At 36.9% G+C, this 19,062-nt stretch overlaps 1 protein-coding gene across 1 annotated transcript in view; it reads right to left on the reverse strand.

The window, feature by feature from the left end:
* The window catches only part of prkx (protein kinase X-linked), a 66,662-nt gene that overhangs the window by 12,167 nt on the left and 35,433 nt on the right, over positions 1-19,062 (reverse strand). The window contains exons 4-5 of the mRNA XM_039649577.2: positions 14,577-14,696; positions 2,449-2,544 (exon numbers count right to left, since the gene is read on the reverse strand). Of these exons, the coding sequence (XP_039505511.1) occupies positions 2,449-2,544; positions 14,577-14,696 (216 nt within the window). The remainder of the gene's footprint in view (positions 1-2,448; positions 2,545-14,576; positions 14,697-19,062) is intronic.

Below are 19,062 nucleotides of genomic sequence, written 5' to 3' on the forward strand. Positions count from 1 at the left end.
GTTTACACCTAGTAAAGATCCGGTCACAGTGCGAGCCAGACTACCTCCAGATGTGGTCAGGCAGATCCGATCGCGATCCGATCACAACGCATTTACACCTTGCATTAACATGCGTTTTTTATTATCCGGATAACTTATCTGGATACAGATCGCATTTTAATACCAGGTGTAAATGGGGTCAGACTGTCATGATCAGATCAGATTTGAAAAGATCAGACACAGGTCGCATTGGGGCAAAAAAAAAAAAAAAAAAAAAAAAAAAATCGGAATTGGGTTGTTTAAGCCTGCAGTGTGAACGTAGCCTAAAACATGGGTCTTCAACCTTTATCATATCAAGGACCCTTTGCTAGAAAGAAAGAGCATGTTATCACTGAATAGAAAAAACTATTGTTGCATTTTAACCCTCAAGGCGTCACGGTCGAGTTTACTCGACAAGATGCAGCACTGAATGAAACGGCCGACTTTGTCAAATTGGGTGTCAAATTTCGTTCAACCTCCCCTCCACTGGATGGCAGACATGTCAAACTTCATCTCAGACTCAAAAAAACATCATGTTTCTATACAACATGTTCGAGTTAGAGCGCATTGAATCAGTGCGATCAAAAGCGGAGCTAGTGTGAGAGTGAGCCATTTTATCAGAGCCTCTCTGCAATCGTGGCAACAGTATTGTGGTGGAGACTTTGTCTATTATCACTGGGTGTGTTAGACGAGGTCGAAGTATTCATAGTGCAGTTAGTGGGCAACATGAAGGCAGGGTGGGGAGTCGCAATGACCATGCGCATACTTGGCGCATGCGCGAGGCAGATCTGGTCGGTCGCGCTCGCGCTGCTTATATCATCTCACTCATAATATTTGCCTTGCCGTCACAAGTGATCTTTGAACTCACTTGACTAGACATTAGGCTTGTTCGACTTCATGCAGCTCTGCGCAGACCGATCGTCGGCTGACTTGAAACAGTGCATGCCGGTTAGAAATTTTGTCCGACTTGATGCAGCGCTGACTCCACGTGACTGTGACATATGCCATCAAAGTACCGCGAGAGTGATACGAGAGTAGCCGGAGGACTCAGCCAGCGCAGCTTCTCAAGAGCGGCTGCACGAGCTCTGATGATGTCACAGCTGTTCCACGATTCGCCGGATTCACCGCATGACAACGATCACGTGCGTTTCGTGTTTATTCTCGCACATTTATTTCCACTAAAGCTCACAAATCAGTTTTCTATAACAGTTAACAGTCTTTTCATGTAGTCGCGATGTTATATTGTGTCATGTTTATCATGTTTATCAAAATAAAACTGATTAAAAAACGTTGATTCCACGTCATTGATTATAGGCTTATTTTGAACTTTATTCTAGTTCAAACAGATGCTGTATGAAGCAGTAAAGTATTGAATGAAAATGTGTCTGAAATATCTGTTTATTTGGCAAATGTTGCATTTATTTAACTTCAGCTGTGGTATAAGCATGCAAACACCACGTGAGCCGTCACTACGGGAACCAGAAATTGTCCGACTTCACGTCTCCGTTTGCAGCTCCTCCCCGCCTGCACGCGGCTATTCTCGCCGATCGGTTGCATCCAGCCGCAGCCGATGTCGAACACACCTTAGATCTTTGTCTAGTCTATTTCTTGGTTTTGTGACAGAGCCCTGACATTCCTGTTTTGTCTTGTCTGTGCCTTTTTTCATGTAGTTATTGTCTTGTGCTGCACGCAGCTTGTGTTTTCACTAGCTGTGTGCTTTTGTCATGTTTTGTGTGAACACGTGGCTTATGAGCATTTTCAATAGCTGCGTGTTCATGCCTCGTTTTGTGTGAGCACATGGCTTTTCATGTTATGTTTCCTTGTGCCATGTGCTCTCCTGTTTATTGTCTAGGCCCTCCCATCTTGTTACCTGTTTCATTTGCCCCTCCAGTCCTCCCTTGTTACCTGATTGATTATTTGCCCCACCTGTCCTCCCTTGTTACCTTCTTTGTTTGTTCTCCCTATTTATTCTCCTTGTGTCTGCAGTCCTGTGCTGTTTCGTTGTCGTATGTACCTGGTGTTTCTGCTCGTGTCAAGTTAAATCAAGTCAAGTCATCAAGTCTTTTCCCCTACGGGGTAGTTTTGTTTGCATTTTTGTCTTGTTTTTATCATTAAAAGACCCATTATCTCTGCACCTGAGTCCTTGCTCCTTTCACCACCACCACACCTGACAATTATTATTTAATATTATTATACTTTTTTTTTCATCTAAAAATGTTATATATTTTGAATATATTTTTTTATTTTCAGCTTAATTTCACTATATGAAAATTGGTTGTAAGTTTTAGTAACCAAAAAATAAATAAATAAACTGAGATAAGATATTTCTTGTTTATGCTGACATGATTTCACTAGACGTTGTGTTTTATGTATGCAATAAAAATGGCATGTGTCATTTTTTTTGGGTTGTGTTTTCTTTATCAAACTCACTTTACATAGAAATCCAGATGCCGTGGAAACTCCAGCTTTCCGGCAAGAATCTTCTGGTAGATGCCAAAAGGATTATCATCAAAAAATGGTGGATACCTTAGATAGATAAAGACAGCAAAAGAGTAGAGATTTTTAAATGACAGTGATGAATCCAAGATCCCAAAACCTTAAAAAGATGTACCAGCCAGAGAGTGGGTGAAATATTTGTATGCTTACAAAGACATTTTAAAATAATGATCAATTGATGCGTCAGTATGACAGAGAGCAGAAAAGGTTTCTAAAGATGTCCTTCATCTTATTGACAGCTGAATTTAATGCTGAAATACCCAACATGAATGCAGACTTTATCTCTGTCAGCTTAGTCTAATAAAAACCTCTGCAATGATTCATTAACAGACCTGACCTGGACACAACAGACAAGACAAGCACATAGATGAACACAAAACAACTGTGATTTAAGCCATCAAGGACCAAACTTAAACTAGATGGCAAAAAAGTTGACATTCAACTCAATATAAGTGCAATTTAATAGTGGCTAAAAATAAAAATCAATAACAACAGATCACTTTTGTTTGTAGCATTGATTTTAGGTGTCAGATGAACAAATAAATAAATCTGGTTTACCAAAGATAGAATTACTCATTCAGTTTTGATTTAATATTTTCTATTAGGGACTTTTTACATAAATGCATTAAGTTTTTTAATAAATAATTCCAAATGGCATCCTTACAACAAAGCATTTTTAACTACATTTAAAATAATAATAATAAATATAGCTGCGAGCAGCGATGAAGGGCCCAAGCCGGTGGCACCGCAACCCCGGTTCCTTAGTTACCTAAAAGCACCAGGGTGGCCATGCCACTGGCTTTGGCCCTTCATCGCGGATCACAGCTATATATATATATATATATATATATATATATATATATATATATATATATATATATATATATATATATATGTACAGTGTTGGGGAAGCTACTCTGAAACTGTAGTTTGACAAGCTACAAGCTACTTGTAAGTTAAAGTAGTTAAACTACAGTCAAGTTACCCTTTTGGAAAAGTAGCTAGCTACACTACAATTTACTATCAAAAAGTAGCTAGCTACATTGAAACTACTTTTGCTTTTTGAACAACATATTATAACTATTATATTACATATTACTATTATAACATGCTATAAATTATATATTATAAATAACTGAATAAGTGTCTGATGAATGTTTTAATTAAAATATTTAGTGTTTAAAACAATGCAATACAATTATGATTTCATAAAGTATTGTTTTATTACACACAACACTCAAATATCTCAGACTGTTTGTCAAAAGTGCAAAATTGCAACAAATAGCTTAAAACATTGCAAGAACAAAATTCAACATAAATTGCATTTAGAACATTTTCTCAAAAATACCGATTGAACTTGGACAAATAAGACCATGGGTAATTAATGTTATTTGTTTCTCCATCATCCAAATCTCTCGTCACCTCTTGCTCAATCATGGATAATCATAATATGGGTGCGTCACTGACTGTCAACCCACTTCTTTAGGTCAGTGAAGCGTTAGCCGCAAGACGCATGATTAAACAACAGGTGGCGGTAATGGCAAAAAAATGAGTTTGTAATCTAACGAGAAGAAGAATATCCTTGCATCGCACTGATTCGCGCAGGCTCGACAAACGCAATGTAGCTTTTGCTCGCGCTACTCTGCTACTTGCTGCAAAAAGTAGTTAGCTACTGGAAAAGCTACACTGTTTAAAAAGCAACTGAGCTACTGGCAAGCTACTGAAAAATGTAGTTAAGTTAGTAGCGTCGCTACTTGTAGTTAACTACTCCCCAACACTGTATATATATACTGTATATATACATATATATATGAAGCCGGTGGCACCGCCACCCTGGTGCCTTTAGGTTTATTGTGCACGACATGCAAAATGTAACCCTGCTTTGACTGATGCAAGCTCTACAGCACAGTTTATAGTAAGAAAGAATATAGTAAGAAAGAAAAGTAAGCTGTTACTCTGAGATGGTTTGGGAAACAAACATTCATCATGTCGCATTGGTTTTAGTTACTTGTCCTCGAACAGAGCCCTAATCTGTTTATATTTCAGTTACACATTCTACATTGATTAAAAAAGAAAAATCAAATGTGTTTTTAATTCATACAGAAATAAAATATGTATAATTCAGCTGAAAATAAAGTTAGTTCAAATTTTAAGAAAAACAAATATATGATCTGAAATATAGCACATTCATTTTTAAATTCATTCAGGTTCAATTACCAAAAATACAATCTCAATTTAATTTAAAGCAAATAATAAATCTAAAATATATGGGTTATATGCATATTTTGTAAAAAAAGAAGAAAAAAAAGAAAGAAAGATATATATCCAAAAACACAAGGCCTTAAACTTTAACAAGGGTGCAACTCTTATCACTACAACAAACATAGTCACACACACAAGTCAAGTCACTTACATTTTAGATGCAATATTGACTTTTTAGATGCAATATTGACTTTTTTCTGTTTCAGCAGAAAAAATAGTTAAACAAAGATCACAGCGACCCATCGCGCATCTCAAAGCAATGTGTTTTCTCATTACTGAATGATTCAGCATTTTGAATCCATGACTCGTTCATTAAGACGGTCATCTGGTGACACCTTATGGTGATTTAGGGTTATGTTTAAAAGTATCGTTCTTTACAGCGATTTTTAATTGACTCCTGTTAAACCAATCTCGTAACATTATTGTGTAACCGATTTAATTTGATCAGCCTTACCTAGGGTAACAGCCCTATAGTGCCTTATTATTCTAAATTATTGAATTTATTGATCAAATTTACTAATGAAAAATGAAGCATATTTATTAAGACTATAGGCTGCCCTGCAGATATTAGGCTACAATATGCAGATTTAAATATACCATTTATCAAATAATCTGTTTATTTTTAGGTTACACATTACATTGTTTAAAAAATAAAAATCAAATGTGACCCGCTCTGGCGAAATGAGTCGGAAGTTGCAACCTTCCATTTTAAGATATGGGCCGATTATGTGGAAAAACCATGAAATAACAAAAACAAAAAAAAAAAAAATTTTTTTTTTGCTAATTTCAAAGAACAGACATTCAAAAATAATCTCACAGGGTTTCGTAGTCGAGATAATTGAGTAAAGGTATTTAAATAACGATTAAAGTTGTCAAAGCTTTAAATTAGCTGAAATAAACATTGCTCTTCTCAACTCCCCTCGTCACCTCTGAGCATTTCCCGGGTATCCCCTGAAACGTTGAACTCACTGGAGGCTTCTAACCTAAACTGCGTGAGTATATTTATCTGCAAGAAGAATATAGCCTATGTAAGGCTGTAACGATCGCGACACTCAGATCCACGAACCTGTGTCGCGGTGTGAGAAGACAGAATCACGACACCGACACGTCCCTTCAACTCCCGAAGTTATCCTTCCCGTCCAGACCCAATGCTAGCTACAACATCTTTAAATTACTATTAGTATTATTTGAAGTTAACATTATAAAATACGTAGACTTACACCACAAAACTTAAATTATTACTAATTTTTTTAAAATTGGGCAATTTCAGCATTATGGAGGAGATCCAATTCCCAGATAATTAAATATTTTAATAAATTGGCCTATGTGAACCACACTGCACAAACCAAAAGTAATTCTCACCGGATGAAGAAGGGTTGACTCTCTCCAGAACATAAAATCTTTATTTTATTTTCCGTGTTCGCATTTATGAGGAAAAACAATCCGAACGTGACCGTTCTCTGGAAGCAGCACTAAAACTTTCACATAGCTTAAACATGCAAGCACAAAGCCTTTCTTTAAAGTAAATTTCGTTTTAAAATAATTATCTTAATTTAAATCAATGTTTCATCAACCAATTACTAGGATTTAATAATAAGAAATAAATTGCAGACAATAGGCTAGGCCTAATCACGACGCGGAGACGCGCGGCACGTGAACTGAAGCTTGTCTCATGAACCGAAAGTCAGCGTATAAGGTATCCTCACAGACATATATATTGAAATGTCTACTTTTAAACACAACCATTCAAAATGAAAGAAAACAGACTGCTCTCTGCTTATGTGGGCTAATCCGTATGAAAACTGAATTTCTCTCTGACTCCTCTTCAATCTTTCTGATTTTAGAACATTTTTGTAAAAGTGACTTTTTAATTATTTATTTCAAAAAAAATTAAAATAAGTTGAGTTTCAGCCTCGTTAAATTGCATTTATATATGTTAATCTATTTGGTCAAATTAAGCTATATAAAATAAATAGTTTATCCCTTAAAATGCTATGGATTTTGAAAGATATCAAAAAAAAAAAAAAAAAAAAACGGGCAAAAAAACTTTAAAAGCGATTTTCTTAGGTTTTCAATTGGAAAAAAAGGGCAGACGACCAGAATTCAAATCTGTATATCTTTACAACCATTCAAGGTATGACCAAGGTATCATTTGAAAGCTTACAGTGTCCTCTTTCCATTAATATCAAAATCTCAATTTTTAAATTTGGGTCACTGTGACTAATTTTGCTGGATCAGGTCGGTCACAAATGTGTTTTTTATTGTAGTATTATTTTATACAGAAATACATTATAATTATATATAATATACAAAATATAACCGTGGGCGCGATTAAACAGTGTTACAATAAAACTCAACATTGTGTTTTTTAAAAATAAATTCAAATAATACAAATCCCGAAATTGCGCTAATTTTAAAATTAAACTAAAACTCATGGCTGCACAAGCATTCATAACTGTGGGCGCCAACAGCGAGGAACCAGCAGAACAGAGTGAACGTTCATTCTGTTTAGTTCAATCCTACTTAATAGGAATTTATTTAAAATGCTTGCTCTACTCCACAACATTAATGTCTTGTGCGGATATCTGTATTTTGACTTTCGGTTTTAAGTAAGCGATTTAAAAGTTCCCGAGTCCCAGCGGAGTCACACGTTGATTAACCGGTGGGAATATACACAATAGGCCTAACTGATATTGAACACAAGAGGGCAGTATAGCACTACGTATGACTCAAATTATTATTTTTTTATGAATTTTACAACAATTCTGGCTGTTTTTGAACGTAAACATAATTCTTAAATGAAAAAAAGGAAAAATTGGGGAAGTTATAATATTTGTATAATTTAATTTAGAAACAAATGATGTATAATTACATTTTTAGAAGATATGAGGCTTTTAGTGTTTACTTTTTTGACATTACTTTAATCTTTTGCCAAAGTTGCACATGCCTACTGGCTAATAAATGTGATGTATCTGTCGAGCTATCTGTATCTATCTGTTTCAAGCAATTTCAAGCATGCTAAGAGTCCCAAAAGTATCAAAAAAGAATGTTAGTTTGATTTGTTGCCACAGCAACAGTATCAAAGATATCAAGAATCCATTCACAGGTCTACATCTGCTGTATTTTTACATTATACAGATGAAGTTTGAAGCAAATCGGTTAAAAATAAGAGGGTGATATCAAAGCATTTTGAAAGTGACACACTTCCTGCTGCCAGTTGGTGGCGCTATAACTTTGACTCACAATAGTCACATCCATGTAATCAGCCTCTTACAGTGAACACACTGCTGAAGTTTCATCAAGATCAGTTAATGTATGCTGAAGTTATAACACACTTCCTGTTTTACGTTTCTTGCCATAATTTTGTTTCCTCGCCACGGCCAAACCGTTCGAGATATCAAAAATCCCCTCGCAAACTTTCATCCTCAATGCCTTGACTTCATGCTGACCGAGTTTCGTGCCGTGTGTTTGAATTCTCTAGGAGGAGTATTGCACATTCCATTGCGAGCGTTTTACAAACAAACCTCAATAGCCGACTTCCTGTTTGGCTGGGGTAAAAAGTAAGAGCGTGAGGTATAGATGAAACGATGAGATCAACATGTGTACCGAGTTTCATATTATTACATGCAAGCGTGTTTGATTTATGGACCAAGTGTTCGGACCCCGTTCCAGGGGGCGCCGTCTAGCCCCCCTGCCACACCCAGGTACCAGCTTCAGCCCGGCTCTGATGGCTGTGGGATCTGACCTGTGTGCAAAGTTTCAAGAGTTTTCAAACCCGTTAAGGGCCCCAAAAGCCGCTAAGAGTCTCAAAATCATTAAAAAAAGAATTTTAAAGTTTGATGCGTTGCCACGGCAACAGTATCAAAGATATCAAGAATCCATTCACAGGTCTTCATCTGCTATGTATTTATATTATACAGATTAAGTTTGAAGCACATCGGGTAAAAATAAAAGGGTGAGATCAAAGCATTTTGAAAGTGACACACTTCCTGCTACCAGTTGGTGGCGCTATAACTTTGACTCACAATAGTCACATCCATGTGATCGTCCTCTTACAGCGAACACACTGCTGAAGTTTCATCAAGATCAGTTAATGTATGCTGAAGTTATAACACACTTCCTGTTTCACGTTTCTCGCCATAATTTCGTTTCCTCGCCATGGCCAAACCGTTCGAGATATCAAAAATCCCCTCGCAAACTTTCATCGTCAATGCCTTGACTTCATGCTGACCGAGTTTCGTGCCGTGTGTTTGAATTCTCTAGGAGTAGTACTTCAAATTCCATTGCGAGTGTTTTATGAACAACCCTAAATAACCGACTTCCTGTTGGGCTGGGGTAAAAAGTAATAGTATGAGGTATATATGTACGATGAGATCTATATGTGCACCGAGTTTCATATTATTACATGCAAGCGTGTTTGATTTATGGACCAAGTTTTCGGACCCCGTTCCAGGGGGCGCTGTCTAGTCCCCCTGCCACGCCCGGGTACCATCTTCAGCCCGGCCCTGATGGCCGCGGGTTCTGACCCGTGTGCTAAGTTTCAAGAGTTTTTGAGCATGTTAAGGGCCCCAAAAGTGCCCGAATAGTCGTATAAATAATAATAATAATAATAATAATAATAATAATAATAATAATCCTAAGGAAAACAATAGGGCCTTCGCCCTTTCAGGGCTTGGGCCCTAATAATTATTATAGTCATTTTGTAGAGCTTTGTTACTTGAAATTATTTAATATAAAAGACCTAGTCAATTGCATTGCTAAACTCTCCCTGCCGGTGAATTTTCCATCATTTATGAGACAAAGCTTCCCTGCCACTTACTGATTTTTTTTTCACTGTTTTTCCACAGTTAAACTTTTTTTTTTAACACTGGTGGGGAAAGAGTTACTACAAATATTACAATGTAATCTAAAGCGATTGAAAAGAAGTCTTTTTGCATTCAAAATGGCTAATTTCACAGATGCATTCCTGGTCTGCACTTGTTTAAATCATGAAAAGTAGTAGCATTGGAGGAGGACCCCAACTGCTGAATGTGTAATTTAGGCCTTTGCATGACTGCTGTGGACTGTGTCTCAGTATAATGTCATTTCTACACATTTGTGTCCATGTCATGTGTGTTCTCTAATGTCAGGTATATGATTCTCCAGCTCATGCAGTGTAATCCATTACTCCTTTATATACTTCCAGTTTAGTCCTGCTACGCCCCAACCAACATGCCATCAAACATCCTTCAACTCTCCAAGCAATGAGCTTGTGTTTAATACCCGAATCCAGGTGGAATTGCAAACAGCCATTAAATATGAGGGATAGATAAGGTCAGAGATGCTAATGAGCCTGTTACTAGGCGACCACCTGAAGACTCATGAGGGCACAGATCACTGACAGAACTCAAGTGTCAACAGTGAAGAAGACATGATCAGACATACATCAGCAGCAAAATATAGAGAGAACGACCTTGCAGTGTTTGACAAAGAATAAGCCATTAGCTCAGAGTTGCACAGCGGGGATGACACATGTGTGATGGCTTAAAAGAGCATTACACAGAATGGCCACAGTAGAATTTTATTTAAGATTTAATACTTTGTGTTATCCTAGACCAACCCAGTACCTTTTAAATCTTGACACATATGACGCATAACAAATCATAACTGTAATTTAAATAGCACACGTATTCCAGTCATATATATTACTTCTATTATCCTTGTATAGTGCATTTTTTAAGCTTGATCATTTTTGAAGCACCTGGTCACCATTCACTTTCATTGAATGGAAAATAAAAACATTCAAATTTCCCTTTGAGTGTAAATGAAGAAAAATGGTAATTTAGGGTAATTTATGACATGAGGGTAAGTAAATGATGACATCATTGTGTGTTCCTTTACAGACCTTCTTAAAGGAAAATAAGGTGGTTCGACTTAATGGATCGAGCAGGACTGACAGTATTGATTGAGTGAGTGTGGAAACTATAAACAGAGAGAGAGAATCCAGGGGAGCATAACTTGTAGCTATTCCTTCTCATGGATGATGGAAAAGAGAGAAAGGGTGAAGGAGAATAAGAGAGAGAGAGAGAGGGGGGGGGGGGCATTTTAGTCTGTATAGTGTTACTGTAAGCAGTGGCTGGTGACGGGAAAAAAAGTAGAATTCCAAAACTCAAAACTTTTACATAACACCACAGGTGTCGCCAACATTCCACTGAGAAAGAGAATACAAAAGGAGAAGCCTTTATGTGCTGGATCTTTTAACATCTATTGTATTATAACCAAGACACTCACATATATAAATACACATATACACACACACACACACACACACACAAAGTGAACAACACGTTTCGCATATAGCGTCCTCAGATTCGCTCAATTATGGTCTGAGCTCTCAGGTGTTTCTTAACTTCACATGACTTAAGAGTCACATGATCCATGTTTTGAATGAATAAAATAAAAAAATAAAGTCAACAGTGCATGGTAGTGTGTTCTTATTATTGTCATATATATATATATCCTACAATGACAAAATTATGTAGATTTTTAAAGTGAATTAACATGGTGGCAAGAAAAGTCAAACAGAAATGTAAGAGTTGCTAGTTACATTTAAACTGGTGCGCACAGAAAGTCGCTTCTCATACCGAGTTCTTTCCGCATCTTTTTGCACTTAAACTGACAAATATACACATAAATATGTCAAAATATTCTCATAAACACAGTTAGTTATGTCTTAATTGAACAAACAGTTGACAAAGAAAATACATGTAACATTATATTGGATCAACAGCCTGATATTCCTGCTGCTGTCTCTCTATCCACCTTATTCTGCTCTAAACAATGGGCGCCGCCATGACTACGACTCCGGTTGTCAACTTCCGGTTCTAGTCTGGTCTATGCTTTTTTGCCATGTGTTTTAGATTGTGTCATCCTCACATCGCTAAACTAAATCGAAAAAACATTCATCAAATGTGATCTGATCACGTTATTTTTTATTAAATCACAGATAAAAACAAAATGAACGTTTTTCTTTTCTTCATAACAAAGGATAGCTGATGCATGATTGCACGATCTCCCTAATCCAGCAAACATCCGACAGCTTCTATCACCCCGACTGCAGAACAGTACTAACAGGTTAGGCTGGTTAGCCCTTTGACTACCCGTCTACCTCTGCTTTCAAAGATGCATAGTCTATAATATTTCTCAGGGCTGTGAGGTTAGGCATAACGTTACGCCGAGTTTCAGACCAAAGTCCATTTGCGCGCTGTCGCCTCCGTCATGATCATCTATTGTTATACCTCTTATTTATTAAAACCAGTCAATTGGTTGATGAAACATTGATTTAAATTAAGATTCAATTAATAAAAAATAAAAAAAAACGAAATTCACAGAAAGGTTTCTTTGTGGTTTCTCGGTGAAAGTTTTAAAGTCGCTTTATTAACGGTCATGTCCGTGAATATAAAACGCATGTGTAAACTGATATTTTCTAATGTCTGGACCACTGATCTATAGAATATATCATTGTATATAGATGTGTGGTCTGGACTAGCATTCTAATACTTCAACAGGAAGTGGAAAACCGTTTAGTCAATTGAAACCGCAATGAATCATGGGAAATAGAAAATTAAAAGAAAGTTAAAAGAAAATTAACTCTCTGTTCTTGACTGAATAACTTTTGTAACTATATTTGTAATGTAGCCTATATTTTATTCATAAAGTGCAGTTATTTTACATTTCATTAGTTTCTGTCCCTGAATACCTGAAAATCTTAAAACATTGTTTATTTCAATCGTATCTTTGTTCCGTTATTATTAAAGTATTTTATTTACTTGCTTTGTTTATTTTTCTTATAATGTTTGAAAATGTATATTAGTTAAGCTAGTTGATCTGCAATGATATTTTTAAACCATAGGCAAAAGTTCCTTAAGTGCTCTTTAGCCAGCTGATTTTTGTTCATGAATATTCAGCAACAATGAAATGTTTTGCTTTTGCAATAAGGGTTATCTTATTGAAATCGAAATAAGGAATAGATGAGCAGTATCAGAATCGTTGAAATTCAAACGATACCCAATCCTACCCCAACCCAATCCTTAATTCAAAATACATGGTTTGTGAACCATTTTTGCTTTTTAATGCAATTCTACATGTTTATGCTCTGACATTTTCACCAATTTTATCCTTAAAAGTAGTTAGGACAGAAATACGAACGCACCCACAAGACATCTGCTCACACCCACATACACGGTCGGTCACTACATTGTGGTTGAGGCCAAGGAGGAACTATTTCAAAATCTTGCTATATTGTAAAGGAGAGTCAAATAACCTTTAACATACGAACGGACAAACACACAGTCTCAGATATGACTGAAGAGAGCTTTTTGCATGTCTGGCCAAGCTGAGGCCTATGTCTGTCTCTTGGAAAAATAAGGGACCAGGACTTTTTCTCTCACTGACTTGAAGGAGCAAACAGTTCAAAAGAAGTCTGGGACGAATGAAGAGGGTGGGTCACTCTTTCCTTCAGTCGAGAGCCTGTGAAAGCTCTAGGGCAGATTTAGATTCAGCAACATGCAGGTGGGGAATTGAGCAGTTTGGAATGGATATACACTACAGCATCCAAAATTTTACCAGGAGGGAAGAAGTTTATTTTCACACCGGCTTTAAAGTCCATGTGACAAAATGAACACATTTTCCTGTGCAAGAACAAAGATTATGCACAAAGTGCAGCTGTGTGGAACTTGCTGATCAAGAAACAAATCAACAAATTTGACATGCTGTTCTACCACACATTTATGCCCACATGTGTTGGTAATAACAGATTAATCTGGATGTAATCTTTTTGTAAACAAGGTCTATTCCAAGATGCACATCCACCCCCTGAGATACTGTAAAAGCAAGCAGATTATCTGTGTGCATATTAAATATGCCAGTTTGTGCATGCTGAATATGGGCTGCAGGAATTAATGTCAAGGCAAATAAGGATAAATATCACAATATGGATAAATATTGACAGCACTGAAAGAGAACACTGAGACACGTTTAGTTCCTTGGCAGAGCTCGATATTCCACTGCTGCCCTCTAGTGGTGTATTTTTTAAATGAAAATTCTCAGTGTATAAGCCCTGATTTAGGGAGTCTATCCCCAGGTGTGTGGAATTTAGGTGTTCTTGTTGACCAGCCTGAGCACCCAAGTTCCACACAAACTGAATTTGACAAACACATTTCATCCGTAATCAGTCCCGGTTTCTACCAACTTCATCTACTGCCTAAAATCAAAGGCTTTCTCACTCCGAAAACTATTGAAATGAAAACTCTGTGGTCATGCATTTTACACACGTCGGATAGATTAAGCAAATTCCTTATATATTCCTTATATGTCGAGTTCTCAAAGCGCCCAACTTCAGTTGGTCCAAAATGCTGTGGCCAGACTTATTCATAAGTGTCGCAAATATGACCACATCTCTCCCGATTCTCAAATCTATACACTGGCTGCCAGTTCGAAAAAGAATAGATTTAAAAATTCTACTCTAATCTCTACATAACATAGCTCCTGTCTATCTCTCTGAACTCATTCATCCTTACACTCCATCCAGAAGCCTATATATATATATATATATATATATATATGGGAGGTAAAACTTAGTAATAGCATTCATTAAAAAACACCAACTACCACTATTACAATATATAATATTTATACTCTGATCATTAGCAAATGTTTATATAAAAATATTAAATATTCCTACACCTCTGTAGACCCCCTATAGTAAATTACAAACTTCCAGGGGTACACAGACTCAAATATAAATGAACATTTGGTCTCACCCTGCTAGCATTTCAAAGATGAGCACACCGAGAGCCCACCAATCCACAGCTCGCCCATGACCTTTACTCTGGATCACTTCAGGAGCCAAATATTCAGGAGTACCACATAGAGTCCAGGTCCTGTAAAGAAAGAAATAATAAAATAGAGATTGACCGATTGGATGGATCCAAAAGACTTGGAACAAATTTAATGTTTTAAGACTATAAAATAATAATCACATTTTTGAAGTTGACCATGTTTAGAGTTAAAGAAAACAAATAATAATCACTGCAAATAATAATCGCAATAATTATTATTCAACCCCAAACTTTTCTCATGCCAGTGCAAAAACATTTTGTTAGAGGTCGCACTGGTGCCACCACCACCCAACTGATAAGAAATTACAGTTGCATTCAAGAAATATCTTGAGCATGTGACATCGTTACTACACAGCGCTGTGAGATCAAGTGAGAAAGAGTTTGAAATCGCCACAGAATTAATAACATCGCACCGAGATCTAGTGTGAAGCATTCAAATTCGGTGCAGACCACGGATATAAAACAGCCATGAAATTACCATTATAACCAGTAGACGGCAGCAGAGGAGCACTTATTGACTTATTAGCCATTTCTAGTCCCTAACATATATAAACAAGTAGTAAGTCAAAGTCTGATGAAATCCAAAACCTTTAAAAAAAAAAAAAAAAAAGTAGAGAGCATTCATTTTTATAATCATTGAAGCTGTCGGTCAGTTCAGTATGATACTAAGAACAATGAGAACAACATTTAATGAAAGTAATATTGAAATTTCCCTACAAAAATTGGGTTTTTGCCTAATACTGTTGTTAATAAAAGTTTATTTTATCTGCATCTCAATTCAACCTCAGTACTTTACTGGGGGTATATTTAACACAGTAAAAAATAGCTATAACCATAGCCATATGACATAGTCCAGCTACATTCAGTGACTGCTGAGATAGCACACAGAGGGGTGTAATTACAGTACACCTTATGACAGCTGGCTACAGACTGGAACAGATCGTATAGGCTGGTGTAAGGTAGAGACCGCATATCCACTTCAAGCCAAGGATACTATAAAGTGTAACAGTATATTGAGCTAGAAGCCAGGGTGAAAGCCCACTACACAATTTTTTATTTGTACTAGTGGGTTTCTGATTACACAGATATGTCATTTCACCCCATGGAGCTGCAACTTCTCTGTGTTTGTTTGGGGCCATGGAGCTGGTCAATAAATGAGTCTGCTGCTGACTTGTCCTTCAGCAAATGGCTGCCCTTTGCTTATTTGTCTGGACGTGGTTTTGAAATATAATTATAAGATTATGTAGATTGCTGTTGATACCAGAATGACAATAAGGATACGTAAATATGTAAAAAGACCTTTGTGAGTTATGTAAAAGATCAGAATATTAACATTTTTAAGGTTTGTTTATGAAGGGTTTCTAAACCAATATAAACAAACCTTAAAAATATCAGATCAAAAACCTTTGAACTTTAATGCAAGAGGGTCCAGAACAGCTTGCGTCCATATCTCTCACAGTATTTCTTTTCCTTATTTTCTTGGTCTGTATTTTAGTCTCTTTCTTTATCTTTCTGTTCTCAGCTGTATGGTTTCAATCCTTCTCTCTGTAATAGAGAGGATTAGTCTCCCTTGTGTTAACTGAAGCCTCTCAGTGTCGGTTCACAACAGCATTTCAATGAACCGCAAGAGAAGTTTGGTGTGACATGGTTTTCAATTGGCTCTGATGATTTATGTTTACACTAATTATATCAGACTGCATACTAATAGGGGCAGTAAAGAAACTGATCCTGTTATCAAGATCAGTTCCTGTTATTAAGATGACTCACTTAATATGTTTGCCTGTATGGCTGTGTTTGTGCGTCTTTGTGACTACAAAATGTTAGCCTGTTTTATTTAAAGGTAGGGTAGGCAATTACAGAGAGGCTAGCCATAGCAAGCTGGCCTATATAAGCAATAGATCCCACCCTCCCTTCGAAGAGTCTCCAAAACCATGCCTCCACGAAAAGAACGAGCACAGTAGTCTGCAAAGCATCATGAGAGACAGCGCTAAATCATAGCACATAACATTACAATAATGACTCGTTTCCACTGAGTGGTACGGTACGGTACAGTTCGGTACGCAATTATTTGCGTTTCCATAGTCAAAAGTTGTGAATGGTACCAAAAAGCCGAACCGTACCGTACCACTTTTTGGGTACCCTTCCGTTGGGGTACCTAGCACAGTGAAAGGGTACTAAAAGGTGGAGCTAGACTCACTGCAGAACGATGATTGGTGGACAGAGTATCGTCACTCGCGCGTGCTACATGGGCATTAGAAGCATACAGTTGAAATATAATACTACTGTTATTGTGTCACGAAATGTAGTTTTAAGAGTTTTCAATCTGTGGTTTATTTATAGATTTATGATAATTTGACTGAGATCCATTCCAAGCGATCACCTAGCGCTCGCGCTTGTGTCCCCCGCCTGGAACAGCCTTTCCTCGGCTAGTCGTTCTGATGTTTGCCGCTGACTCCGACGTCTCTGTAGTGGATAAACATGAGATATAGTTCGTCTTGTATAAACCTAACAGGTGATCTTTGGTCTCGTGAATCTATAATTCGTTCCCTGGCCAATAGTTTTGGCAGAAGGCTACGTGAAGTTTCACACCTTTGAGCGCTGAATTTGTATATTTGACTGACTGAATTGTTTCTTTGTTATTTAAGCTTTACTGTATATCTTTTTGTACCTTTTACTTATACTTTTATAATGGCTGTTATTGATAAAACTGAAATTCAACAAAAAGAGATAGTTTTGTCTTTTTTTTTTTAACTTTATTACAAGATAATCTGTAATGTTTATTGCAACATTTGTACCAATGCGATATGCAATACATTAGCATACATATTGCCTGGAATATGTTTAATATTTTTAAATTTAAACGAAAAGAGACTTGTGTTTTATAAAGAGGGTAGTGTTATATTTAGTTTTGTTATAAATGTAACGTTACATACATGCAGTGAATATTATCAATAGGATGCGTTGCCTGAACCACATTTGTGTGCTTTATAATGTTTAAAATGTATTGAAATGAAATCGAAAAGAAGCAGGGTGGTGTTTTAGAACATATTTCGTTTTATTGTTGCCTATGAACATACAGAGTCAGAGATAACCGGAGTCACAGAGCCAGAGCGAGCTGAGTGCCGCGTTCAAGAACGCGCTGTTCCATTAGCAGAATTACTAGACTCGCGTCCTCTGGATCATTCTCCTGAGTCGGACTTTGCAATGGCTACTCGGTATTGAGAAACGCCTAATGCCAGCGCTTGTTTCTAGTGACAAACATGCCGAGAAGCAAGAACAAGATGATCAAGATCTGCTGTCTGTCATACATTGTTGTTTACTATGTCACTTTCTTCACGCGAAAATGACGTTGGCAAACACCACGCCTATCAAGTAAGGGTACTGTTGGCGGTGGAAACGCAAGCCGGATCATGGTGTACCCGACCCGACCCGGCCCGTACTGTACTGTACCGTACCACTCAGTGGAAACGAGCCATAATAATGAACATAAACAACGTATAGAGCTCTTACTTGTGCCACCTGATTGCTGTAGCTTAATTTAGGCATTGATAGTGTTGCAAGAAAAACGCATACATCCGAGTCTGAGGAAGTGAACAGCTCTGGGTACAACTTCACCGGTTGCTATCTTGTTAGAGTTACAACATGGAATGTTTGGTTCAGGAAGAACTGGAGAGACCCTGATATAATCACGACAAAGATTTTTTTTCATTCTTCGCTTATAGGGGTAAAATAAAGTTTGAAATACATGACCCATGGTTTGCTCTCAATAACAAAATAAACACACAATGAAATTAAGAAAACAGCAAGCATTTTAATAAAGCATAAGAAAAGCAAAGTGCATGAGCTCTGCAATTCGGCACTCTAGTAAAGTCACAATATATTTATTTATATAGCACTTTCAAAAGATTGCTTAAAATTAAACAGCATTTTAAAAATAGACTTAAAAACAGTGTCAGTGTCTCGTTTCATCAGAAGTACAACTTAATTTTCTACTATAGAGCGGCTCTCCAGTGTGTTCATGTGTTAATTTATGCAAGTCTTACCTCGACGGACAGAACAGGAGAAATTAAAATCCTTCAGCGGAGACTCCGTGCACACCTACATAATATTATTACGTAAAAAATACATAATAGCCATGGACACATGCTGAAGGGCAAGTAGGAGATTGTATCATCGAAACAAATGCAATGATTGGATAAACATTTTTTGGTCCTGAGACTTCCACAGAAGATACATACAAAAGTGTTTATGGAAATAATAGCCTATCCTACCTTTATATGTAACTCTTTGACATTGTCACAAGCAATCAAGTGTGAAACATCTCAAAATTCCCAGCCAAATTTTCAAAAAAGGACCTTTAGGATGTCAAAGCTGTTGTGATGGTGACTTTTCTCCTATTCCTTTTTAT

This window comes from Pimephales promelas, chromosome 6 (assembly GCF_988280905.1).
Source record: "Pimephales promelas chromosome 6, fPimPro1.hap1.1, whole genome shotgun sequence".
Taxonomy (NCBI): domain Eukaryota; kingdom Metazoa; phylum Chordata; class Actinopteri; order Cypriniformes; family Leuciscidae; genus Pimephales; species Pimephales promelas.